The sequence below is a fragment of the Mus caroli genome, unplaced genomic scaffold, assembly GCF_978045245.1.
Source record: "Mus caroli unplaced genomic scaffold, Mus_caroli_1 scaffold_14, whole genome shotgun sequence".
NCBI classification, from domain to species: Eukaryota; Metazoa; Chordata; class Mammalia; order Rodentia; family Muridae; genus Mus; species Mus caroli.
In genome coordinates this window covers 52,897,382-52,923,869 of record NW_028227269.1, presented here as the reverse complement: position 1 = coordinate 52,923,869, position 26,488 = coordinate 52,897,382, and the positions used below count along the sequence as shown (strand labels likewise).

The window sequence follows — 26,488 nt, the reverse complement described above, 5'->3', positions numbered from 1 at the left end:
ACTAGTAAAAGAAAAATCGTTTTTCCGTGGTGTTTTTCTGATTAGGTCTATTATACATTATTTACTTGCACACAGCCAATAAACCTAATAAAAACCATGAGAGAAAGGCTAAGATAACAACTTTGAGGAAATAAATCTGACTGGATAGTGACGTACAACTGTAATCTCAGCTCTCCGCAGGTCACGGTAAGCAGAGCGAAGCCAGCCTGGGCTACATAACTGGCTACAGGTTAGACTGGGTTAGTGAGACCTTCTCAAAACCTAAATAAAGCTTAAGCCAAGAGGAGGAGGAGGAGGAGGAGGAGGAGGAGGAGGAGGGAGGAGGAGGAGGAGGAGGAGGAGGCGGCGGCGGCGGAGAGAAGAAAAAATGCACAAAGACAACTGCTATTTTCAGCGGAAAACGTAAAGAGACGTGTTAACTTTGACCCTCCGCACGCCCCGTCTCTCGCATCCTTGTCCCTGGACGGCTTGCGCAGGCGCACAGGAAGGACTCGCAGTACGGGCGGAAGTGGAATCTCCGGGAGGCTTTGGGGAAGGCGCTGGCGGAGTACACAGACGCCTGGGCGGTGTAGGCGTCCTCTGGTCGCCATGAACCGACTCCAGGATGACTATGACCCGTACGCGGTGGAAGAGCCGAGCGACGAGGAGCCGGCTCTGAGCAGGTGGGCCGCGTCTCCGCCCTGCCTTGGCTGAGGCCGTTGTGTTGGTCGCGCCCGCCGTCCCTGGGCGCAGTGTCGCCCGCTTCACTTGCGGGAGCCTCGGGGCGCTTGATGGCGCTGCTCAGTCTCTAGGGATCCAGGATGGACAGCAGTGCGGGAAGAGGGATGTTCCGGAATTACGTGGGCCCCCAGGCGTGAAGCCTTAGATGAAACCCTGTTTACCGTTTACTAGCACTGTGACCGAAGGCAAGTCAGTTCTTCTCGGCCTCGCATCTGTAAATGGAAATACAAGTATGGGACAGTGTCCTAAGCTAGTGAGGGCCACAGGCCTTAGCACGAAGTACTTATCTTGAAGACTGTCAAGTAGAAACTAGGGAATAGAGAATGGGCTTTTTTTTTTTTTTTTTTTTTTTTTTTGGGTAAGTTATGACCTCCACACGCATGCCATAGCACCCGTATGCCCATATACACTTTTTTCTTTTTTCTTTTTTTTTTTTTTTTTGGTTTTTTGAGACAGGGTTTCTCTGTATAGCCTGGCTGTCCTGGAACTCTGTAGAGCAGGCTGGCCTCGAACTCAGAAATCCGCCTGCCTCTGCCTCCCAAGTGCTGGGACCAAAGGCATGCGCCACCACGCCCAGCTATACACAACATTTTTAAAACTGTAATTTAAAAGTCAGACATTTTCTCTGTGTAGCCCTGGCTGTCCTGGCACTCACTTTGTAGACCAGGCTGGCCTCGAACTCAGAAATCCGCCTGCCTCTGCTTCCCGAGTGCTGGGATTAAAGGCGTGGGCCACCACGCCCGGCTATACACAACATTTTTAAAACTAATTTAAAAGTCAGACATGGTAGTGTACGCCTATAATCCCAGCACTTAGGAGGCCAGAGGGTGAAGAGTTCAAAGCTGGCCCTGGGCTACGTAAGACTTTGTCTTAAAACAAGAAAAAAATGTCCAAGACATTTCTTGCAGCTGGCCTTTGCTTTGTTGTTCTTTTTCCCGCGTTTTAATCAACAACTTGTCTCCTTCCATGTGGGTCCCAGAAATTGAACTCAGGTCATGAGGCTTGGTGACAAGCCCTTTGTCTGTTGCTGAGTTATCTTGCTGGCCCTGACTTAATTCATTTTTGTTGTTTTATTTCTTCTAATTATTGATGTACATTTATTATAATTCTGTTGATAGGAAACTAATCACAGAAGTCAGTATACGATGACAGAAGTTAGTTAGGATTTGGAATGTACTGTAATTTTCTTAGGGCTATGATGTAGCTCAGCAGTAGAACAGGTGCTTAGTGTACAGGAAATGCTGGATTCAGTTTCCAGCTCCAGGAAGAACAGTCAGTCAGTGTGCATAGTTCTCTCTATTCACAGTTTTCTGTAGCATAGTTTTCCACATCTTTTAAATTAAATTATAATATTTAATTGCTATTAAATATTTTATGTTGGGATATTAATTGTATATAATTATCTTGGTTTTATTTAAATAAAACTCTCAGTTCTTTGAAGAAAGTTTTTTTTTTTTAGTTTAATAGAATTAGTTATGAACTGGTATAATGGTATTGGAAAGCAGTGTGATAATACAAGAAGCCAAAAGGAAAGCTGGAAAGACGGCTCAGTGGTTTAAGAGCATTGGCTGCCCTGGCAGAACACCTGGATTAGATTCCCAGATCTCACAGGGCAGCTCACACCATCTCACAGTAACTCTGGGGGATCCAGTGAGCATCAGGCAATACAACTGATATACAGATACACGTACAAGCAGAACGCCTATGTGCATACAAGAAGAAAGAGATCAGGTTATACTTGTGGCTCATGTCTGCAGCTCAGCATTCAGGGAGCAGAGGCAGGATTGTTGCAGGTTTGAGGCTTGCTCTATATAGCAAATTTCAGGTTAACCAGAGCTATATAGTAAAACTCTGTCCCCAAAACAAAAAAGAAACCCAAAAAGCCAAAACTGAGAATAGGAAGGATTAGCTTATCTCTTGCCTATTAATGAGCATTGCCTATATGTAATATGGTAGGTATATCACATGCAAATTTTTAAAACTTAAAATTGCCATTGAGCAGTGTCTTAGGGTTTTACTGCTGTGAACAGACACCATGACCAAGGCAACTCTTCTTACAAGGACAACATTTAATTGGGGCTGGCTTGCAGGTTCAGAGGTTCAGTCCATTATCAAGGTAGGAACATGGCAGCATCCAGGCAGGCAGGAGCTGAGAGTTCTACATCTTCATCTTAAAGCTACTAGCAGAATACCGACTTCTAGGCAGCTAGGATGAGGTTTTTGTTTTTGTTTTTTGTTTTTTTTTGGAAAACTCACACGCAACTTTAATAGGAGCAGCCTGACAGCATGCTCTCATGTAGGCACAGACTAAAGAATAGGATGAGGTTCTTTTTTTTTTTAAAGATTTATTTATTTATTTATTTATATGTAAGTACACATTTATTTATTATATGTAAGTACACTGTAGCTGTCTTCAGACATTCCAGAAGAGGGCGCCAGATCTTGTTGCGGATGGTTGTGAGCCACCATGTGGTTGCTGGGATTTGAACTCTGGACCTTTGGAAGAGCAGTCGGGTGCTCTTACCCACTGAGCCATCTCACCAGCCCTAGGATGAGGTTCTTAAAGCCTATGCCCACAGTGACACACCTACTCCAACAAGGCCACACCTCCTAATAGTGCCAAGCACCTCCCTGGGCCAAGCATATACAAACCATGACAAGCAGCAAGATGATGATAGAAGTTTTAAGTAATTTTGTTTTGTTTTGTGGTGCTATACCTCAAACTGAGGGCTCTGCACATGCTATATATGTAAGTGCTATACCTCTGAGCCACACCCAGGCCCTGATTTTAATATTCATATCCTCTGTGCTTTAAATGTATGCTAGTTCTGAAGATGAAGTGGATGTGCTTTTACATGGAACCCCAGACCAAAAACGAAAACTCATCCGGGAATGTCTTACTGGAGAAAGTGAGTCATCGAGTGAAGATGAATTTGAAAAAGAAATGGAGGCTGAACTAAACTCCACCATGAAGACAATGGAGGACCAGTTATCCTCGCTGGGAACAGGTCAGCTTGGGCTTAGTTCTCATAAATATCCTGTAAAGGGTTGTGTTCTTTTGTGTCTCTAGAACTTTGTGTAGGTGCTGAAGAATTACTCTGTGTGTGAGTGTGTGTGTGTGTGTGTGGCGGGGGTGCTGGGGGTTAAACCTGGGTCTTGTGTTTGCTAGGCAAGTTGTTCTACCACTTAGATCTTTTACATTTTTAAAAAAGATTTATTTTATGTATATGAGTACACTGTAGCTGTCTTCAGACACACCAGAAGAGGGCATCAGAACCCATTACAGATGGCTGTGAGCCACCATGTGGTTGCTGGGAATTGCAGCCAGTGCTCTTAACCACTGAACCATCCCTCCAGCCCAATCTCTTCTAAATTTTTGAGACAGGGTCTGGCTAAGTTACCTAACCTTGAACTCACTGTAACCTCTGTGCTCCTTTTGCCTCAGTCCCTTGAGTAACTGGGTGACAGAGCTGCACCAATGGGTCTGACTAACACAGCACTTACTAAATGAAGGAGTGGATATGCTTGGTGACCTGGGCTAGAGTTGGCTTTGATGACTGATGTGTCATGTAGTATTGGAAAGATATTACTTAGTAGCAAGTCCCTGCATTACTTCCTTTTGTAGTTAGAATAAGAAAGCACAAGGCATACAAAAATATTTTTAGAGTTTGATGGCAAATTTAATGGTGTGTCACTACAAATTCCTGTCCCTTTGTTGTAAGTAATAAACACGTTTCATTTTTAGGTCTTTATATATAATTTACTTGACCCAAACATTGGTTTGGGAAGATAAGACTGATGAGAACTGGTTTTTATATTGGTATGTTTTACAACTTGACAAACTGAAAGCTGTGACTGAGGCAGAGGGAGAGTCAGGGACAGGCATGTCAGACATAAGCTGGAGAGGAAGTGTGTTCTTGGCTCATCGCCCTCCCTAGTGCCCCTTGAATCAAGATAGCCCTTTCTTATTTTCTGTGGTGGATTGTGTCATTAAAAGGTATGCTGGTATACACATTAAAAGCATGATATGTGTGCTGGAAACCTGGAAATATGACATTTAAACTTTAATTAGATTTGTGGGAAAGGAAAAAGAATGATTTTTCTCTAATTTGGAAAATTCATCAAGGAGTAATTTCCTATAGTTGTATAGGGCACAGAATCAAGTAGGTCACGGCTGTAAAAATACTTTATTATACTAATGAGATTGTGAATAAGTTATTACTATTTGAAGTGATGGAAGTGTATGTGGAGGCTTATTCTCCTTGTGGATCATATGTGGTTTAGTTTGTAAACTTCACTTCTGGTTTGGTAGGGTCTTCTTCAGGAGTTGCCAAAGTGGGAGGAGTCACAGAAAAGTTCTATGATGAGATATATTTTGATTCTGATTCTGAGGATGAAGACAAAACAGGTAAGTAGCATTTAGCAGATATATTTTATGAATAATATCTGCCTTAACAGTTATTTGATATTAGATTTTCCCTCGGTTTTATATTTAAACATTTTATTTTATGTTAATGGTGTTTTGCCTGCATGTATATCTATCTGCACCATGTGCATGCCTGGTGCCCTAAGCGGCCAGGATAGGGTATTGGATTCCCTGGAAATAGAGTCATAGATGTTTGTGAGCCACCATATAGATGCTGGAAATAAGCCTGGGTCCTCTGAAAGAGCAGTCAGTGCTCTTAACGGCTGAGCCATCTCTCCAGCCCCTTTCTTTTTTTTCTTTTTTCTTTTTAGTTTTTCAAGACAGGGTTTCTCTGTGTAGCCCTGGCTGTCCTGGAATTCACTCTGTAGACCAATTCACCTGCCTCTGCCTCCCGAGTGCTGGGATCAAAGGTGTGCGTCACCATACTTGTCTCCAGCCCTTCTTTCTTTCTTTTTTTTTTTTTTTTAAAGATTTATTTATTTATTATATGTAAGTACACTGTAGCTATCTTCAGACACTCCAGAAGAGGGCGCCAGATCTCGTTACGGATGGTTGTGAGCCACCATGTGGTTGCTGGGATTTGAACTCTGGACCTTTGGAAGAACAGTCGGGTGCTCTTACCCACTGAGCCATCTCACCAGCCCTCCAGCCCCTTTCTTAATTTTATTTTTAAGTAACTATAGCCAAAGCCAAGTTTGGCAGAACACACCTTTAGTTTCACACTGAGGAGGGCAGAGGCAGACTGAATTCTGTGAGTTTGAGGCTGGCCTGGTTTTTATAGCAAGTTTAAGGCCAGCCAGAGCTACACAGTAAGGCTCTGTTTCAAAAAGAAATGTATGCTATTGATGTCTCTTGGGAAGGCGGGTCAGGGGCACAGCAGGATTGATTAATAAGAAAGGCAAGGGGGGGCTGGTGAGGTGGCTCAGTGGATAAGAGCACCCGACTGCTCTTCCGAAGGTCCAGAGTTCTAATCCCAGCAACCACATGGTGGCTCACAACCATCCGTAACGAGATCTGACTCCCTCTTCTGGAGTGTCTGAAGACAGCTACAGTGTACTTACGTATAATCAATAAATAAATCTTTAAAAAAAAAAAAAAAGAAAGGCAAGGGGTGCAGCTGTGTGCATTCATTTACAATAGTGGGTCTCAACATGTGGGTTGCAACCCATTTGGGGGTGGAACTACCCTTTCACAGGGGTTGCCTAAGACCATCAGAAAACACATATTTCCTGTGGTCTTAGGAATTGAGACACCACTCTTCTATCCATATAGGTTAGGGTTAGGGTTAGGTCAGCCCATATACGATTACCTGGTGTGAAGACATCATCCAGCCAACCCCATCATATACATCCTTATATACTGATACACGTGTATGTGACAGGTTTGGCACCATCATGTTCGTATGTGGACCAGGTGTCCATGTGTAGAAAGCAGCAGTGTTGGAGGTAAAAACGACACTTCATGAGTATAATTACTGGGCAAATGTAAAACTATGTGCTGTAAAATCAGCAACTACTGCAAGAAAACAAAAGACACCCCCAAACACAAAAAACCCAAGAAACTAAAACTGTACCATTGGAACTTTACCTGGGGTGATTGGTCTTTATATTCAACTGTGGTTGATGTGAATACTGCCCCCTTCTGATAGTAACAGGTATGTTTTAAAAACATCAACATCAACAACAACAAAAACGGAATGGTAAGTCATAGGAAACTTAAAAGAACTGTATTGACTAAAGTATCTTTTATATTATTAAAGCTACTGTTATATATTATTTTCATTTAAAAAACTGTCATATGACAATGGACCATGTAGAAAAAAAAGAAAAGAAAATATAGTGAGGATTTTTTTTCCCTCTATGTAGCCCTGCTGTCCTTTCGAAACCTGCCTGCCTCTGCCTCCCAAATGCTGGGATTAAAGGCATGAGCCACCACGCCCAGCATGAGGATTTTTTACAGTGGTTTTACCTTAATAATTACAGTGGGAGTTGAGAAATCACAATATGTTATTTGCTGTGAAATTCTATCAGCAGAAAGTATGAAACCAAACAAACTAATAAACTGAAAGAACATTGTTATAGCGAGTATCAGAGCTTTGCTGCTGCAAAAATACCAACTATTTTAGAAGCAAAGCTGATGAGCTCAAGAAAGCCTGACCTAGCCAGACAGTGGTGGTGTCTCACGCCTTTAATCCCAGCACTCTGGAGGCAGAGGCAGGTGGATCTCTGAGTTTGAGGCCAGCCTGGTCTACAGAGCGAGTTTTAGGACAGCCAAGCTGTGGTCATTTGAATATGTTTGGTCCAGGGAGTGGCACTGTTAGGTGGTGTGGCCTTGTTGGAGGAAGTGTGTCCCTGTGAGGGTGGACATTGAGGGCTCTTAGTGCTCAAGTTGGCCCCCCCCCCCCCCCAAAGACAGTCTTCTGGCTTTGCATCAAGATGCAGAGCTCTCAGCTCCTTCTCGCACTGTCTATCTGCATGTCTCCATGCTTCCTGCCATGATGATAATGAACTGAACCTCTGAAACTGTAAGCAGCCCCAATTGAACATTTTTCTTATTAAGAGTTGCCTTGGTCATGGTGTTTTTTCATAGGAATGGAAGCCCTAACTAAGACACAAGGTTATATAAACTCTGTCCAAAAAAACAGAACAAAACAAGTCTCCTCAAAAAAGATGAGGCTTGACTCTGGGGGAGAGTACCACAAAGTGTAGCAGCCATTGAAGATTCATATTTGGTAGAACTCAGAATTGCCAGAGCTGTAAAACTTCACATCATTGCTGAGTTTTTACTGTTGCTGTTGTTCAAGCTATGATCGGAGACAAATTTGGAACAGGATTGAGTGCAATATCCTTATCTAATGACACAGTCCAAGACTACATGACATGTCTGCTGATGTTCTTGATCAGGTAATCCAGGATCTGTGCTACTTCCAATATTTAGTATCCAGCTTGATGAATCTATAGATGTTGCAAACTCTTCGCAGTTAACAGGTTATGTGAGATATATTAATGATGGCTACTTTAAAGATAAGTTTTGTTTTTGCAAACTTCTGGAAACAACTGCTGAAGGAGATATGTTCGACACATTGGTTCATTTCTGAAAGAGCATAAGATCTCTTGAGAAAGGGTGCTTCAGCTATGCTAGGATGCCGATCTGGATTTCAACATTTCCTACTGAACAAGTCACCAAAAGTCGTGACAATTCTGTATGATTCATCAGCAAATGCTAGCATCAAAGATGCTGCCACAAGAAGTAAAGAAGAGCGTCTCTAGTTTTGTCAGTTTTGTAAGTGAGTGAGCGCCTTAAACAGTCAACTGTACAGCTGTGCAACGAGTTGATGCAGTGAAGAAGGCTCTGCTAATTCACACTGAAGGAAGATGGCTGTCGGGAGGAAAAGTTTTGGGATGAACTCAAGATGTTTTCTAATCTGAAAGCAAGACTGCAGTTGAAGCACTTTTCAGTGATAAAAGTGAATTGCAGAAACTAGCTTACTCAGTTGCCATCTTTGCCATTTTGAGTGAGTAGAAATTATCACTGTTGCAAGGACCAAATGCAACATGTCTCAATTTGTCTGAAAAGATCCAGTCATTCCAAATGAAACTTTAGCTTTGGCAAAGAAATTGGATGAAGATAAGCTTTTCCTGTTGTGCACCTTCCCTGCTTTCTTTGAGGAATATGACATTGAACCAGTCAAAGGATTAGGATGGTAATTTCTGTGAAAGGACACTTGTACATGCTTGCAGACAACATTTCCTCATGCTTTCCAGATCTACCAGATGCCCATTTGTACTTGCTAGAAACCCATTCACGATAAGTTGAAGATGTTTCTGAGACAGCACAAGAGGCATTTATTGAACTTACTCATAGCAAGGCAGTGAGATCTGACTTCTCTGCAATGCCAGTAACAGAATTCAGGATCAGGTCTTTGAGTCATATCCCATTCTGTTGGAGACCATGTTATGCCTTTTTTTTTTTTGGTTTTTCGAGACAGGGTTTCTCTGTGTAGCCCTGGCTATCCTGGAACTCATTCTGTAGACCAGGCTGGCCCGAACTCAGAAATCCACCTGCCTCTGCTTCCCAAGTGCTGGGATTAAAGGCGTATGCCACCACTGCCCAGCCATGTTATGCCTTCTAATTCCATTTCCTACAACATATCTTTGTACAACAGGGGTTTCCAGCTTGTTGATTGTCAAGTAAGTCTAAATACAGGAGTAGACTTGTTGCGGAAGATGATGAGAAAGAAGCAATTCCCCCGTGGTGACAGAGTTTCTCTGTGTAGCCCTGGCTCTCTTGGAACTAGCTCTGTAGACTGGCTTTGAACTTAAGAGATCTGCCTGCCTTTGCCTCCCAAGGGCTGGGATTAAAGGTGTGTGCCTCCTCCTTGCCAACCCCAGCAAAAGAAGCAATCTCAGCTTTCACACTGACACACTGGCTTTTTATGAATACTGTCCCAAAATGCAGTAATGTAGTTTAGTGTTAGTAACACTGTTACCCATGTTACACTATGCTTCAAGACAAAATTTTGTTTATTTGTAATTAGAAATAAATATTTTACAGTATATATAACTACATATTCTTTTGTGGTTAATTACTGTACTTTAACTATGTTCAATTTGTAACAATGAAAACACATCCAGCATATTTACATTAAGATTCATAACAGTAGCAAAATTAAAGTTATGAAATAACAATGAAATAATTTTGTGGTTGGAGTCAGCACAACATGAGGAACTGTATTAAAGGGTCGCAGTGTTAGGAAGGTTGAGAACCGCTGGATTAAAGGTATGCACTACTACATCTGGCTGGAAATACAGACGTATTTATTTTTCTCCATTTTTAAAGACAGGGTTTTTCTGTAGCCCTGGCTGTCCTGGAACTCATTCTATAGACCAGACTGGCCTTGAACTCAGAAATCCACCTGCCTCTGCCTCTCTAGTGCTGGGAATAAAGGTATATGACACCACTATGTTGCTCAGGACCTCTGGCAGAGCAGCCAGTGCTCTTAACTGCTGAGCTATCTCTTGACTCTAAAGTTTACTTTTTTGTTTTGTTTTAAATATCCTGGGTCCTTAAGAATGTTAGACAAGGGGCTACAACAGTGTGGTTCTCAGGGAAATCCTGAGATGCTTTCACACAGTTTCTCATGTTGTGGTGATCCCCAACTGTAACATTTATTTTTATTGCTACTTCATAACTCATTTTGCTACTGTTGTGAATTGTAATGTAAATGTGTTTTCTGATGGCCTTTAGTGACCCCTGTGAAAGGGTCCTTCAACATCCAAAGGGGTCACAACCCTGAGAACCCCTGGGCTAGAGCAATGGCCCAGAGTATAAGAGCACCTGCTCTTTTTTGCAGAGGGTCTGGGTTCAGTTTCCAGAACTCACATCGTCCGTTACAGCTATCTATACATAACTCTAGTTGCAGAGGACCCGGGTCCCTATTTTGGCTTCAGCATGCACTAGGCATTCATGCAGTGTACTTAACATACATTCAGGTAAGCCAGGCAGTGGTGGCGCATGCCTTTAATCCCAGCACTTGGAAGGCAGAAGCAGGCAGATTTCTGAGTTCAAGGCCAGCCTGTTCTACAAAGTGAGTTCCAGGACAGCCAGGGCTACACAGAGAAACCCTGTCTCAAAAAAACCAAAAACCAGACCAAAACAAAAACCCATACATTCAGGGAAAACACTCATGTATGTAAAGTAAACCTTAAAAGAATTACCATTGGTTTTAAAATATGTTTTGTTCTCACTTCAGTGTTTATTTGAGAGGTGGTCTCAGAGTGTAGCCCCATCTGACCGGAAACAACTGTGTAGCACGCACTGGCCTCTGGTTCCTGGCAGCTCTCATGCTTCTGCTTTGCAGGGTTAGGGCTGCAGGTGTGAGCCACCCTTGTCTGCTTTAGTAATGACTTTAGGTTTGAGAACTTGTGGTAATCTTACATGGGAGAAGTAGCTCGTGGGACTAAGACGGAGCTCAACTTACAGAATTGCTTGCCTGGCATATGCAAAGCCCCAGGTGTGATAGAACTGGGTGCAGTGCACACACCTGTGATCCCAGCGTTTGGGAAGTGAAGGCTGGGCTATCAGAAGCATAGAGTTATCCTAGGCTGCATAGTGAGTAGAGGCCAGCTCTGGCTACACAAGACCCAAATCACATTCTTAGCATTTTTTTTCCTTAATTAAATTATTCTGTGTGTGTGTATGTATTTATGAGAGCTCATTCTACAGCTCACATATGGCTGTAGAAGACAACTTAGGAGAGTCATTTCTCTTCTGCCACACTTGAGTCCCAGGGATTGAACTCAGATTGTCAGACTCATTGTGGCAATGAGCTATCTCACCCTCCTCTCTTCTGTTCTTGATGGGTCTCATATAGGCTAAGCTGGTCTCTAACTTGGTATGTAGCCAGGATGACCTTGAACTCATAATCCAACTGCCTCTATCTCTCAGGCACTGGGATTACAGACATGTGTCACCGTGCCCAGCTGGTTTTAAGTGGGTTTTGTGAGACTGAGTTTTTATTATTTGAACTTAGCCCTGTCACCTCCTTTATCTTTTGTTTTAGTGTCTTAATTAGACAAGACTCTTATTTGTTTTTTGTTTTTGTTTTTGTTTTGTTTTGTTTGAGACAGGGTTTCTCTGTGTAGCTCTGGAACTCACTCTGTAAACCAGGCTGGCCTCTAACTCAGAAATCCGCCTGCCTCTGCCTCCCAAGTGCTGGGATTAAAGGCTTGCACCACCACTGCCCGGCCAAGACTCTTATTTGAAGAATAGCTTTATTTTAGTGAATTTTATGCATTGTTTTGGGGATAGGGTTTTACTTTTGTTGTCAGGGTACCCTGGGACTCACTGCTTAGCCCAGGCATGGCGGCTCTGCTTCAACATTCCAAGTGCCAGGACTGCTAAAGAAAGGCCTTAGGCATCTTTTATTTTATTTTATTTTTTTACTTTCAGTTTTTACTAATTCCTTTATATTTGACTAACTGCCCCTCTCCTGGTCACTCCCTCCCATTTAGGCAACTTTAAAAAGATAATGAAAATAGAATAGATAGTATGGGAAACAGGAGAGTCATTTTATAGTAAAAGTAGTGTGAACTTTAGACAGGATACTGATCCATATTTTTAACCTTTCTGAAACTAACACAAGTGACCAAGAAGAAGAAGAAGAAACAACACAGGATTCCAACAAACGATGAGCTGCTGTATGATCCAGAGAAAGATAACAGAGACCAGGCCTGGGTTGACGCCAAGAGGAGGGGGTAAGAATTTAAATCTTTATTTAGCATCTTTAGAGAAAGCCAGAGTGATTTTTCTTTGCTTTTCTGTTTCACTGTATGTGTCTTTGTTTTCACACAAACACATCAAAAAAGTTTGAGGAGAAAAACTTGAATACTTTATTTGAAAATAACCAGCAAATTTTAGTCAAATAGTTTTTAATCCGTCTGTCTGTCCGTCAGTCTCTCTGTTTTTGAGACAATACCTCTCTATGTTGTCCTGGCTGTCCCAGAATTTGCTCTGTAGGCCGGGCTGTTCTTTTTTTTTTTTTTTTTTTTTAAAGATTTGTTTATTGATTATAAGCTGTCTTCAGACACTCCAGAAGAGGGCGCCAGATCTCATTACAGATGGTTGTGAGCCACCATGTGGTTGCTGGGATTTGAACTCTGGACCTTCGGAAGAGCAGTCGGGTGCTCTTACCCACTGAGCCATCTCTCCAGCCCCGGCTGGGCTGTTCTTAAACTCAGAGATCTTCTCTACCTCTTGAGTTCGGGATCAAAGGTGTGTGTCACCACTGCCTGGCTGAATTTTTATTTATTTTTAAAAAGACTTATCATGTAACCCAGACTGGCTTGGAACCTTATTACGTACTTGGGGCTGGCCTTAAACTCCTCTACTTTCCAGATGCTGTCTGAAGTTACAGGTGTGTGTCACCACAACAATTAATTGTTGTATTATTGGTGAATCTAAACCGTTAGAGTTTCTTCATTTAAGAAACAAAATAACTTTTTATTGTTCTTCTGAGACAGTGTCTTGCTGTGTAGCCCTGGCTACCTGGTTCTCCTTATGTATGTTGCCCTGGCTAGTTTGTAGCAATCCTGCCTCAACCTAAGTGCTGGGATTGTAGGTATTTGCCATCATGCCTGGCCTTCCCTTTTGCCGCTACAATTTAGGTTCCTGAGTATGCTGGGCAAGTGTTGTATCCTTGAGATGCATCCTTAACCCCCATTTTGCTTTTTAAAACAAGGTCTCATTAAGTTGTTCGGGCTGGCCTTGAAGTTTCTCTGCAGCCCAGTGGGCCTGGCATGTGCAGTCCTCCTACCTCAGCACCTGAGAAGCAGGGACTACGCTCTATACTGATAGGCCTGACTATAAGACTAACTTTTCAGTGGTTGTTTTTTTGCTCTTTTAAAATTAACTTTTCCCAAATAGAGATGCTAAACCTTTTGTTTGTTTGTTTGTTTTAAGTTTTTTGCTTGTTTGTTGAGATAAGGTCTCTCCTAGACTGGCCTTGAAGTCCCTGGGCTATTCTGCCTCAGCCTCCCAAGTGCTGGGACTATGAATATTCACCACTGTGCTTATCTTATAATTTTAAATTATTTTGAGATTAGGGTTTTAGCATCTAAATTGTTACTTTTATTTTTTTAGCTATCCAGGAACTATGGAGACTAGGCTGGCTTTGAATACCCAGAGTTCCATCTATCTCTGCCTCCCAAGTGTTTTTTGGCTCTTGTTTTGTAATTCCAAATGCTGGGATTAAAGGTTTGTGTCACCTTGCAGGCCCAAGAACAAAATGCTTTTGAGCTCTTCTACACTGTAGCACAGTTCGTTCGCTTTCTTTCTTTCTTTCTTTCTTTCTTTCTTTCTTTCTTTCTTTCTTTCTTTCTTTCTTTCTTTCTTTCTTTCTTGTATATGAGTACAGTGTAGCTGTACAGATGGCTGTGAGCCTTCATGTGGTTGTTGGGAATTGAATTTAGGACCTCTGCTCACTCTGGTCAACCCTGCTCACTCCCTGATGGCTCTGGCCCAAAGATTTATTTATTACTATGCATAAGTACACTCTAGCTGTCTTCAGATGCACCAGAAGAGGGTGTCAGATTTTATTACGAGTGGTTGTGAGCCACCATGTGGTTGCTGGGATTTGAACTCAGGACCTCTGGAAGAGCAATCAGTGTTCTTTCCTGCTGAGCCACCTCTCCAGCCCCCACAGTACTTCTTTTTATGGCTGAACAATGCCATTGTATATATGTCTCCCAACTTTTTGTCCATTTGTCCACCGAGAGAAGTTTGTGTTCTGCCTTTTGACTGTCATGAATAGTGTCAACACTGATGTACAGATGCTGATTTGAGTCCCTACTTCTGTTTTTTGGTTACAAACCTAGAAGGAGCATGGTAGGATTTTGTGGTAATTCTGTGTTGTAACTTTTTGTGTGCTTGTACATGTGGTGCTAGGTATTGCATACATGCTTTTCTATATGCTTGGCAAATACTGTGTTGCTAAGCTACACCCTCAGTGCCTAGGAGGCTTTGCTTCAGTTCATACGGGCATGGGTGTCTGTTTTTCAAGTCTGGAGGGCTGATGTTGCTCTGGGATCACACTGTACACACCCTTTAGCTTCAGTTCTTCCACAGTCCTTTCCCTCTTCCTGACTTACTCCTGTGCTGCCTCCTCCAGTGCCCTCTGGTGTCCAGTTACTACAGCTTCTTTTATTTTATGTTCTGAGGCAGGATCTCCTCGGAAGCATACTTTGGCCTGGAATTTGCCCAGCGTTACATTGGAAACTTTTTTTAAAAAGTTTTTTATTAGGTATTTTCTTCATTTACATTTCAAATGCTATCCTAAAAGTCACCCATACTCTCCCCCCACATTGGAAACTTTTGCTCTTCCTGCCTTAGCTTTCTGACTTTATTTTACTTTACATTTATTTATTTACAAATTATTTATCACTATGTGCATATATATGTGTCAAGTCTTGCTTGTGGAGGTTAGAGGACAACCAGTAGGAATCATGTATGTTTTCCAGATTGAATTCAGGTTGTCAGGTTAGTGGCAAGCACCTTTATGTGTTAAGCCATTTTATCAGCTCCTCTACCTTTAGTTTTTGAGGCAGAGTCTGTGTAGTGAACCTTGAGCTATGTTCAGCTGGCTGGCCAGTGAGCTCCAGGGATCCACCTGCCTTTCTCCATCCTCTGTGGCCTGCTCTTTACATGAGTGCTGGGATCTTAGCTTAGCTCCTCACACTTGCACAGCAGGCACCATCCTGGCTACATTTCCCCGGGCCTCCTGGGCCCTCGTTTTGAGTGTTTTAGAGACTCTCTCAGATTGGTCTGCAGCTCACTGTGTAGCTCAGTAGTCCTTTGACTTTTTAGTCTTCCTGTGTTGTCTCCCTAGTGCTAGGATTACTAGTGTAGGCTCCCTTGCCTGGCTAACCTAAGTTCTTGACTACAAATAAAAAATAGTTTCTTAGATTTTTCTTGTTTGTGGCATCTTAAGTATTTTGAAGAGCCCTGTCCAGGTATGAGAAAGAGTTAGTTTCCTGTTAGAATTCACCTGAGATTTTTCTCACAATCACACTGATACTACATTTTTTTTGTTGCTGTTGGTTTGTTTTTATTTGGTAGGTTTAGCTTTTATGAGATTGTCTCATTTTAGGCCTTGAACTCTGGCTCCCCCTGCCTTTGCCTCTGGAGTGCTGGGATTACAGGTGTGGACCACCACATCCCACTAAACTACCTGCTCTGAAAGAAAGTTACTGTGTGTAGTTTAGACCTAAAGAGTGAGGAGTTAAGCTCTACTGCCCTGAGATTTGATTTTTGTTTTTCTTTCTGAGCACCTTTTCCTTTCTGCTTCTGCGAGGTGTTTTAGAGCTTGTAAACCATATCCCTAGAATATCCCTAGAATTAGCCATTTCTGGTGCTGGAGAGATGGCTCAGTTGTTAAGAGCACTTGATGCTCTTGTAGAGAACCTGAATTTAGTTTCTGTTTTTTTTTTTAAAGATTTATTTATTTATTATAGGTAAGTACACTCTACCTGTCTTCAGACATCCCAGAAAAGGGCATCAGATCTCATTATGGATGGTTGTGAGCCACCATGTGGTTTCTGGGATTTGAACTCAGGACCTTCGGAAGAGCAGTCAGTGCTCTTACCCACTAAGCCATCTCTCCAGCCCCTGAATTTGGTTTCTAATATTCACCATCCTTAAGTCCCTAGGACCCCACACCTCCCAGGACTCCAGATGCACTTAGATACAAGCAGATAAAACATTCATACACTTAAAGTAAAATAAAAATATAAGTAATAATAATTGTGCAGTTAACTACTTCTCTGGGTACTGATTCCTTTTCTGGACAGTGACATTAGAAACCAGGATTTTGGGGGCTGTTGCATGGCATGGGTGGGGGTGCTGGTAAGGGACATGGCATCCAGTCATTGCACAATTTTAGACCAATGGAAGAAAAAAGGCAGCAAAAGTTGAATTGAATGACACCCAAAAGCAAGAAATTAAAGAGACCTTTGACTTATTTACGCAGTAGTTGATGTGTCTGGAACCATAGATCTGAAAGAATTGAAGATTGCAATGCAGGCCTTGGGATTTGAGCCAGAGAAAGAAGAAGTTAAATGATAACTGAAACCAACAAGGAAGGGCTGGGACCATTAGTTTTGAAGATTTCTTTTGCCATTATGAGCATAAAAATAAGTGAAAAAGATGAGAAGGAAGAAACACTGAAGGCATTGAAGTTATTTGATGATGATGCTACTAGAAGCATATATATCACTAAGTAACATCAAGAAAGGTGCCAAGGAGATGGGGGAAAGTTAACCGAAGATGAATGACAGGAAATGCTTGATGAAGCTGACCCTGATGGGGATGGAGAGAGAAATGGGAAGCATTCTTGAGGACGACGAGGAAGACCAGCCTTGATTAGCTCTGCTTTGTGCCTTCGAGGAAGACTGCACAGCTTGGCTGTTGAGCAGTTCAATAATGTATACATTAGAGTATCCATTTCCATTTTTAGTTTAGGTTACGTCCCTTGGTGTCTAATCCGTGCCAGAAGTTATATGTCCCTACCAGTGTTATTAAATCTGTAGTAGCAAGAAAAAAAACCATGAGCTATTTGGACTGTGAATCCCAAAACAATATTTGCACGTGGTATTTTTAAAGCTATAGATTCCAAAGATGCTTAACCTTTGTTTTTCAGTTGGACCCCAGATCCAGATGAAATTGGTTTTTCAATTTTTTCCTTTTATATGACTTTTATTTTTTTTAAGATTTATTTATTTATTCTGTGTATATATGAGTACGCTGTAGATATACAGATAGTTATGAGCCTTCATGTGGTTGTTGGGAATTGAATTTAGAACCCCGCTCACTCTAGCCCAAAGATTTATTTATGTACCTGTCTTCAGACACTACTGAAGAGGGCGTCAGATCTCATTACTGGTGCTTGTGAGCCACCATGTGGTTGCTGGGATTTGAACTCAGGACATTTGGAAGAACAGTCAGTACTCTTACCTGCTGAGCCATCTTGCCAGCCTTATATGACTTTTTAAAAAAAAAAAACCTGATAAATGTGTGTGTGTGTTTTATGAGTTCCTCAAATATGTAAAGTATTAATAAAACTGGCTAACTTACAGTGTTTCTTTAAAAAAAAAAAAAAAAGAAGAGATCAGGATTTGGTAGATTAATGTATTTTTCCTTCCCAAATTTATTTTTCTGTTTTAGTTATCATGCTTTTGGATTGCAAAGACCACGTCAGAAACAACAGCCTGTTCCAAACAGTGATGCTGTTCTGAATTGCCCAGCCTGTATGACGACATTGTGCCTTGATTGCCAGAGGTAAGGGACAACGGTACCACATGGGAACAAGTGAGCACACCCTGACCCTAGCAAGCCTCCCCCGAAACAGAAACAGTTTGGTGGTCCTTTGCTTAAATCAGAAATAAACTTTTTTAAAAAAAATATTTATTTATTTATTATATGTAAGTACACTGTAGCTGTCTTCAGACACTCCAGAAGAGGGCGTCAGATCTCATTACTGGTGGTTGTGAGCCACCATGTGGTTGTTGTGATTTGAACTCAGGACCTTTGGAAGAGCAGTCAGAGCTCTTAACTGCTGTGCCATCTCTCCAGCCCCTAGAAATAAACTTTTTTTTTTTTTCAAGACAGGGTTTCTCTGTGTAGCCCTGGCCGTCCTGGAACTCACTTTGTAGACCAGGCTGGCCTCGAACTCAGAAATCCGCCTGCCTCTGCCTCCCAGTGCTGGGATTAAAGGCGTGCGCCACCACGCCCGGCAGAAATAAACTTTTTCCTGTTGTTGTTATGTGAAAATTTATTTGACCATACTGTAGAAAGTGATAACTGTGATGTATGATGTGGTTACAAGAATCCAAAGAACTGAGTGGGTTTAAGTGCACAATTCATTTCTCTGGTAGTGTACAGCAGGAGTGAGGGCAGGGGGCATTCAGTTAAACCAGATGCAGGGTGATTTTCAGTCTGAATCTAAGCTGTAGTTGTCCTCACACCACTGGAGTCATGTGGAGTATTCCAGTCTGACAGACTGTTAGCTGAGAAAGCAGATCTAGGCCAGGCGGTGGTAGCACATGCCTGTGATCCCAGCTCTCAGGAGACAGAGGCAGGCGGATCTCTGAGTCTGAGACCATCCTGGTTACAGAGTGAGTCCCGGAACGGCCAGGGCTACACACGGAGAAACCCTGTCTCAAAGAAAAAAAACCACAACAAAGCCAAAAACTGTGCAGCTTCTGCTTCCACAGTACTCCATATCCAGTTCAAGCCGGAGGTGTCTTGGTCTTTTATTAGTGTCATTCCAGAAGGATTCAGATCCTGGCAGAGCAGAGTTCCATTTTCCTTTCTCTGAACAGTGGAGATGAAGCTAAGCCAGTTCTCTTTCCGTCATTACCTTGCTCCTGGAGTCACCCATTTGCTGCCAGTCTTTGCTCATAGACTCATTTGCTCAGTGTAGTGCTGACTAGCAGTCTGTCTGTTCTTTTGAGATAGACTCTCACTGTGCAGCCCTGACTGGTCTTCAACTGTCTTTGCACACAGGCTGGCCTTGAACACACAGAGATCCACCTGCTTCCTAAGTGCTGGGACTAAAGTCATGCACCATTAGACTTGGATTTTATTTATCTATTTTGAGGCAAGGTCTCACTCACTATGTAATACAGATGGCTCTGATAGTCTTGATCCTCGTGCCTCAGCCTTTGAGAGCTAGATCCCGGGCTACACTGGCACAGGCCCAGTGAGCCAGAGTGTGGGCCTGTGTACTGGAGGCTTTCCACGGAGATACCTGGCCTGGCCAGGTGAAGGGGGGAGAATGCGAGCAGGGAGGGGGAATTGCAGCTGCCTCCATTTCTGTCTCCACCCTGTTGCTGTTACAGCCTGGGTTGGTCGGTTGTTCGCTCTGTGCTGAGTCAGGCCAGGCCGAGCCGGTGGGAGGCTCAGTGAGCACTGTGGAGGAGCTTCTGGTGGCGCTTAGGAGAGCAGACCTCTTCCCAGGCACAGCGCTACAGCTCTTATGACAGAAGCTCTCAGATGATGGAGAAGTTCTCACACACATTTATTCCTTCTGGATAGGACCTTATAGACAGTTTTTGGGTGGGTCAGGGCCTGAGAGCAAGGGCTTCCTATTGGCTTGGTGTGAGAGTTTGGGGATACCTTATCTACATGTGGGAGGACTTGGGGTGCTACTCCTACGTGACTGATGGCCACAGACCTCTCTACGGGGGAGGGGGAGTTTTGGGGGGGCTGTAGCTATGTGACAGGAGTCAGGTGCCTAGGAGCAGGGCGAAATGCCTTTGGTCCCTTCAGGGTCACTGGGGGTTTCTAGTCTTTGCTCGACCAGGAACCAGGCTGCCTCTCACAGCCCACCACCCCACACCAGAGTTTATGGTCCTCAGCAACAACTAATTTTGTTTTTTTTTTTTTTAGATTTATGTGAGTGTTTACATGCATGAATGTATGTGCATCATGTATGCTCTTTAGAGGACAGAAGATGGGACAGAACAAACTAGAACTGGAATTAACAGACAGTTGTGTGTGCCATGTTGGTACTGGACGCCAAACCTGGCTTCTCTGAAAGAGCGAGTACTCTTAACAGCTGAGCCATCTCTGCAGCCCATGTTCATGTGTTTATTTAGTATGCATGTGTTTGCACACATTCTGTTCTGTGGAGGTCAGATGACAGTGTGTGGGAGTTGGTTCTTTCACCACGTGGGTTCTGGAGATCAAAATCAAATTCAGTACATCATACATTCAGAGCAAGTTCTATACCACTACTACACCCAGGTGACAGCTTTTAGTTTTTAAATATAAAATTCTTCACAAATTTGCGTATCATTGCTAGGTGTAGTGGTGTAGGCCTTTAATCCTAGCACTTTTGAGGCAGAGGCAGGAGGATGAGGAGTTAAAGGCCAGCCTTAGTTACTTAGCAGGTTCAAGGCCAGCCCAGGTTATGTAAGGACCTGCTTCAAAACAACCTTAAGTATCATCCACTAAGTTTCCAGCAATGTTTTTTGTTTTAAATTTAAAAAACAAATTTAAAAATTGTTCTATAAATTATTTTTTTTTCTAGGATAAAAGTTGTTTCTTCTCCTTTCTTTTATTTTCCAAGACGGTTTCCCTGTGTGTAGGTGTGCACCACCACTGCCGGCTTTTGTCCTTTATTGTACTAATATGGAAGTTTTGCTTACATGTACGACTGTGCATCATATGTGTGCAGTATCCACAGTGGCCAGAAGAGGGTGTCAGATCCCTTGGGACTGGAATTACAGATGTTATAAGCTAATATGTGGATAGTGGGAATTGAATTCAGGTTCTCTGGAAGAGCAGCCAGTGCCATTTCTCTAGCCCCTAAAAGTTTTTTTTTTGTTTTTTTAAAGATTTATTTATTTTGGGATGAAGAGATGACTCATTGGTTAAGAAACCCTGACTGCTCTCCTAGAGGTCCTGAGTTCAATTCCCAGCAACCACATGGTGGCTTACAACCATCTGTAATGGGATCTGATGTCCTCTTTCGGGTATGTCTGAGGAGAACAACAGTGTACTCACATAAGTAAAAATAAAATAAATAAATAAGTCTAAAAATATTTAAAAAACAAAACAAAAAAAGGATTTATTTTATGCATACAAGTATTCTATCTGTATGTATACTTGTGTGCATTATATTATTTGGGGTCCCAATATTGCACGAGAGAGAATCCATATGTAAGACGCTGAGGGTCCCTGCTACCAGTTGGTTCTGATTGGTAAATAAATTTGCTGGGCGGCAACGGCAGGGCAGAGAGATAGAGAGGGGACTTTAGGATTTGCAGGCAAGGGACAGAGAGAGAAGGAGGAGGAGAATCACCATGCAGGGAAAGGAGTAAGATCCAGGCTTGAGAGCTGCAGAAGGGAGAGCACAGGAATCACTTAAGAGCCGGGAAGAGCAGCCCCAGGGGCCCCCATTGGATTTAGGGCAGCAAAGGTGGAATACAGATTTTAGTAAGTAATAGCTCAGGAGTGTCAGAGGGGAGGTGTTAACATCGTTGAAGTTTGGGAGTGGCCCAGCCATTGAGCTGTTCAAAGCATATTAAATAGAAGGCTTCGTGTGTGTGTGTGTGTGTGTGTGTGTGGTGTGCGCCTTTCAATCAGGAACTCAGAACAGAACATTGGGTCAGGTATGGAGTAACTCATGCTGCCATCTGGGTGATTTGAATAGTGTTAATTACCTAATGCAACACGAAACAAAACAAACAAACTTATAGCTGGAGCCAGGCATGGTAGGTGGCACATGCCTTTGAGCCTGGTAGTCATGGGGCAGAGGCAGGTGAATCTCTGTGAATATGAGGCTGGCCTGGTTTACATATGGAGTTCTGAGCTGGTGAGGGCCTGATTTGTGAGACCCAGGCCCCAAAAAAAAAAAAAATAAATAAATCATTGCTGGAGATTAAATCTCAAGACTTTGTTCATGCTTTATCATTAACCCAGCAATATATTTCCGTTTGCTTGTTTGTTTATAGTTTTTTGAGGCAGAGTATCTCTATGTATCCCTGGGTGTCCTAGAACTCAATATGTAGATCAAATTGGCCATGAACTCACAGAGATCCTCCTGCCTCTGCCTCCCAAGTACTGGGATCAAAGGTGTGTGTCACTATGGCCCACCTTGCATTCCATTTAAGGAATATGTTTTTCCATGAAGTGGTGGTCCATGCCTGCAATCTCATTACTTGAGAAGTTGAGACAGGAGGATTGTGAGTTCCAGGTTAGCTTTTGCAGCTCTGTCTCAAAAAAATAGATAAAGAGATAAAAGATGCTCTGTATTCTAACAAATTCAAATTTCCTTACATTCACATTTCATTCCCTTATCTTTATTTTGGTAGATATTCATGTAGGTTTTTGATAGTCTCAAATTTGATCTAAAATTGACCACTATTACATCCAAATTCTTTATTTTATTCTCCTTATAGGCATGAATCCTACAAGACGCAGTACAGGGCAATGTTTGTGATGAATTGTTCTATCAACAGAGAAGAGGTTCTGAGATACAAGAATCCAGAAAACAGGAGGAAAAGGCGGAGTGCTAAGAAGATGAGGTCTAATCCTGAAGATCCCGCAGAGAGAGAAGCCGAGGAAGTCTACCACCCTGTCATGTGCACGGAGTGCTCAACTGAAGTGGCAGTCTATGACAAGGATGAAGTCTTTCACTTTTTCAATGTTTTAGCCAGTCATTCTTGATCAGTGTGACAGGTAACTGCCCAGCTCTGTGTATAAGGCAAACATAGACTCTTGTTTTCCTCTTTCCTATTCATATCATTCAGTGATGTTGTCATTAAAACAATATTTCATCTTTATGAAAAGGAGTGGTTATCAACCTCTATCTCTTCTCCCTCTTTGCCTTTTAATTTTCCCATGAGGACAGATAGGACTGATTATTCATTCCATTTCTAGTGCGTATCTGTAGACTTTGGAGCTTCTTATTTATTAAGTTAGCTTTCTATACTCAAACAGTTTTAGAGTAAGTATTTGTTTCCTAGTGTTTGGTCCATTTTCTGTTGCTGTAACAAAATACTACAGCCTGCAGTGTTTTATAAAGAAATGAGGTTTAGCTGTTGGCAAGATGGCTCTGCACTTGGCATGCAAGCCTGATAACCTGAGTTCAATCCCTGGAATCTGCAGTGGAAGGAGAGAATCAACTCTTGAAAGTTTTCCTATTTCTTAACATAGGTGCATGCATACCGACCGACCGACAGACAGACAGACACACACTCTGTTTCCCTGAAGGGGCCTTGCGTATGCCCTGAGGGGAACTATTTCTCTCTCTGATTACCTTCTGGGCCTTCTCCAAGCTACAAGTTAGGAGAGTTGGGCCAGTGAGAGTTTGAATGGAGTTGAGACAACAGGTAATGAATGGTTCCTTTTGTCGTCTGTGGCTGGGGAGGAGCAGTGGTGGAGTTCGTGCTTGACAAGTGCAGGTTCCTGGACTGGATAGCCAACACTACACAAGCACACAAGTGAGTTTCTAAGACATTCTCAGTGCTTAGGGCATGGTGGCCTATAATTCAAGCACTTGGGAAAGGCAAGAAGGGAAGGAATGGGGGAAAGAAGTTGGTGTCAGTGCATTGGTGGCTAGCATATTTGATAATTTTTATAATATGGTGGTATCTATATGGAGGCAATATGTACTTGACATTTTTAGTTTCAAATTAGCACATGGGAGTATGTTATAGAGCAACACTCAGTCTGATTATTGTAGTTTTGTAGGATCTCCTCTGGTATTGCTATTGCAAGCCCTACTTTCTCCTCAGATTTAGTAAGCACCCTAGTGCACCACACCTCCAGTCCAGCGGGAAGTTCTGAAATCATCTGGAGAAGGCTGGAGAGACGGCTCAGCGGTTAGAGCACCGACTGCTTGCTCTTCCAGAGGTCCTGAGTCCAATTCCCAGCAACCACATGGTGGCTCACAACCATCTGTAATGGGATTTGACACCCTCTTCTGGTGTGTCTGAAGACAGCTACAGTGTACTCATATAAGTGAAATAAATAAATCTTAAAAAAAAAATGCAAAAAAGCTTGCCTTTGGGTCTCTCTGAGAAGATAATGCTGTAACAAGCAAGGAATCCCAATATGTAAAGATGTAATCTGATGGTAACAAGGGAAGAGAACAGCTATAGAGAGGAGAATTCTATGTACTATTTATACTAAGTTTACTAATTAGAACTACTTCTTTTAGGATGATATTTCAAATGCCCAGGATATTCATGGCAATATTACCAGGAAAAAAAAATGAAAATGAAGGATTAGAGAGATGGCTCAGCAGTTAAGAGCACTGACTTCTTTTCCAGAGGACCTGTGTTCAATTTCTAGCAACCACACGACAGCTCACAACTGTTTGTAACTCTAAGATCTGATATCATTACACAGACATACATAAAATAAAATAAAATAAATTGAAAATAATCTAAGAATAGACTATATTTACGCATAAAACTACTTACCACATGGGGAAAAGACCTAAAGGGGGAGGCATGTGTGGAGGTGGGGAAAACAAACTGTGGCATGCTTTGTCATGTGCACATTGTTATCCTTGAGTCTGTTGAAATACACATTCACACAGGCTCTGAAAAGTGGGGGAGACAGTGTTGACTGACAGTTTGGGGGCGAGCAAACATGTGGGACAGTGACTAGGAGCAAAGTTCAGTGCTGTGCGTATGAAAATGCCGTAATGAGTGAGACCTATTTTGTATACTTACAAAACCAACATTAAATAAAACACTATTAGCAGCTATTGTTCATGTCCTTTCATTAGAAAAAGATCTTGAGATGTCAGACACTGCCTACGGCCGTTTGGGCTGGACACCAAGAGCCATGCTGTGTTCCCATCTGATTTCCCTGTGTAGCTTTGAGTGTCTTTCTCTCCCTTCACTTGGGATGGTTTCTATAACGACCTGTAAATGCTGTTTCTGAGATGGAGCCACCTCATCTTTATCATTGCACCTCCATTTCTCTCTAGGTTAAGCAGCTGCCCGTAAACCTCTGAAGGATCACTTACGGCCTTGCTTTAGCCTCAGCTCTTCCCCGTCCTCCACAGGGTCTCCCGTAGCCCAGGCTGTCCTCAGACTCACCTTGTGGCTGAGGTCGACCTTGAGCTCCTGCTCACCCTGCGCCTACCTCCCCGCTCCCCACTGCTGCCAGCAGCATGACACAATCATACAGAGTAGCACACATCCACTGTGTTATATATTTTTTTCTTTTTTAATTAGAAGCCTGGCCACAGTTAAGCAGTGTATTTACTCAAGATTAGCTCACAAAGGCTATAAGGAACCTTAAAGACTTTGCAGTATATATTAGGTAATATACATTAGGTAATGTTCTCACGAGGCTAGGCAAGTATCTGTTCCAAGTATCAGGGTATTGGCAGACTGTGCATCTTTATAGCCATAGGACTGAAGTATCCCCCCCCCGCCCCCTGTTGTTGGCCTTGAAGGGATTGAAGTTTCCTTAAAAATTTTTTTTTGTGTGCTGATTGATTAACCAGGAAGTGGTGTCAGGTCCCAGAGGCTACTTACCTCTAGTTGTAGAAATATATAAAATATTAAAATCACTCATTAAGTCCTTTATTTATGTACCTATTTGTCTGTGTGAGTTGTGAGTGTGCAGGCAGTGGGAGGGGCTGGGGTACCCTCCTCCGTCACCCTCTGTTGTCCTTTCTGAGGCTGGGTCTCCTTACATCTGGGGCTTGTGTTTTCTCTGGCAGGCTGGAGATTAGCAAGCCCCAGCCATCTTCCTATCTCTTCCCTCCTTGATGCAGGGGTAACAGTCATTTACAGTAACACCCAGATTGTTACGTGGGCTCTGGGATCCAAACTCAGGTCCCCGTGATTACAAAGTAAGTGCTCTTAACCAGCGAGCCATTTTTTCCAGCTCCGCAGTCGTTTGGAAGCCTGTAGAGTGGGTCAGTCCCCCTGGTTGCTCTGCTCACTTTGGATTTTCAGTTGCAGAAGTGTTTTATTTTCCTAGAGCTCCTTTTCCGTTAGGCTCTGTTCCTTCTTGGGATCTAATTAATTGAAGTAGAGCCTTCTAACTTTATCCTCATGCTTGCAGGTTCCCTTAAGAAAAGCTCGAGGTCGGTGGAGCGTGGAAACAGGCCAGACTTCTCACTACTCGAGAGCAGCAGTTCTTAACCTTCTTGGTGCCGCCGCCCACTGAGATAGTTCCCCAGGTTATAGCAGCTCCCAACCATAAAATTATTGCTGCTACTCCTGCATAATTACAGTTTTGTCACTGTTGTGTATTGTAATGTAAATATCTGTTTTCTCCGGTGGTCTTAGGTGACCTCGGTGAAAGGAGTCA

General features: G+C 42.7%; 1 protein-coding gene and 1 pseudogene across 4 annotated transcripts; both read left to right on the top strand.

Annotated features, from left to right (window-relative positions):
• The first annotated feature begins 417 nt into the window (after positions 1-417).
• Eapp (E2F associated phosphoprotein) lies at positions 418-26,319 on the top strand. Of its 4 annotated transcripts, none has more exons than XM_029484846.2 (7): positions 430-662; positions 3,547-3,728; positions 5,033-5,128; positions 12,291-12,402; positions 17,864-17,977; positions 22,606-22,885; positions 26,240-26,319. In XM_029484846.2, exons 1-6 carry the CDS (start codon positions 589-591, stop codon positions 22,871-22,873), a joined length of 846 nt encoding a protein of 281 aa, XP_029340706.1. In that variant the 5' UTR covers positions 430-588; the 3' UTR covers positions 22,874-22,885; positions 26,240-26,319. The 4 variants fall into 4 exon arrangements, with proteins under 4 accessions (XP_085686501.1, XP_085686502.1, XP_029340706.1 ...); XM_029484845.2 differs by lacking the exon at positions 26,240-26,319 and adding an exon at positions 23,944-24,256; XM_085830375.1 differs by lacking the exon at positions 26,240-26,319 and having other exon boundaries at positions 418-662; positions 22,606-24,256.
• LOC115032796 (centrin-4-like) lies at positions 16,556-17,213 on the top strand (annotated as a pseudogene).
• Positions 26,320-26,488: the final 169 nt, after the last annotated feature.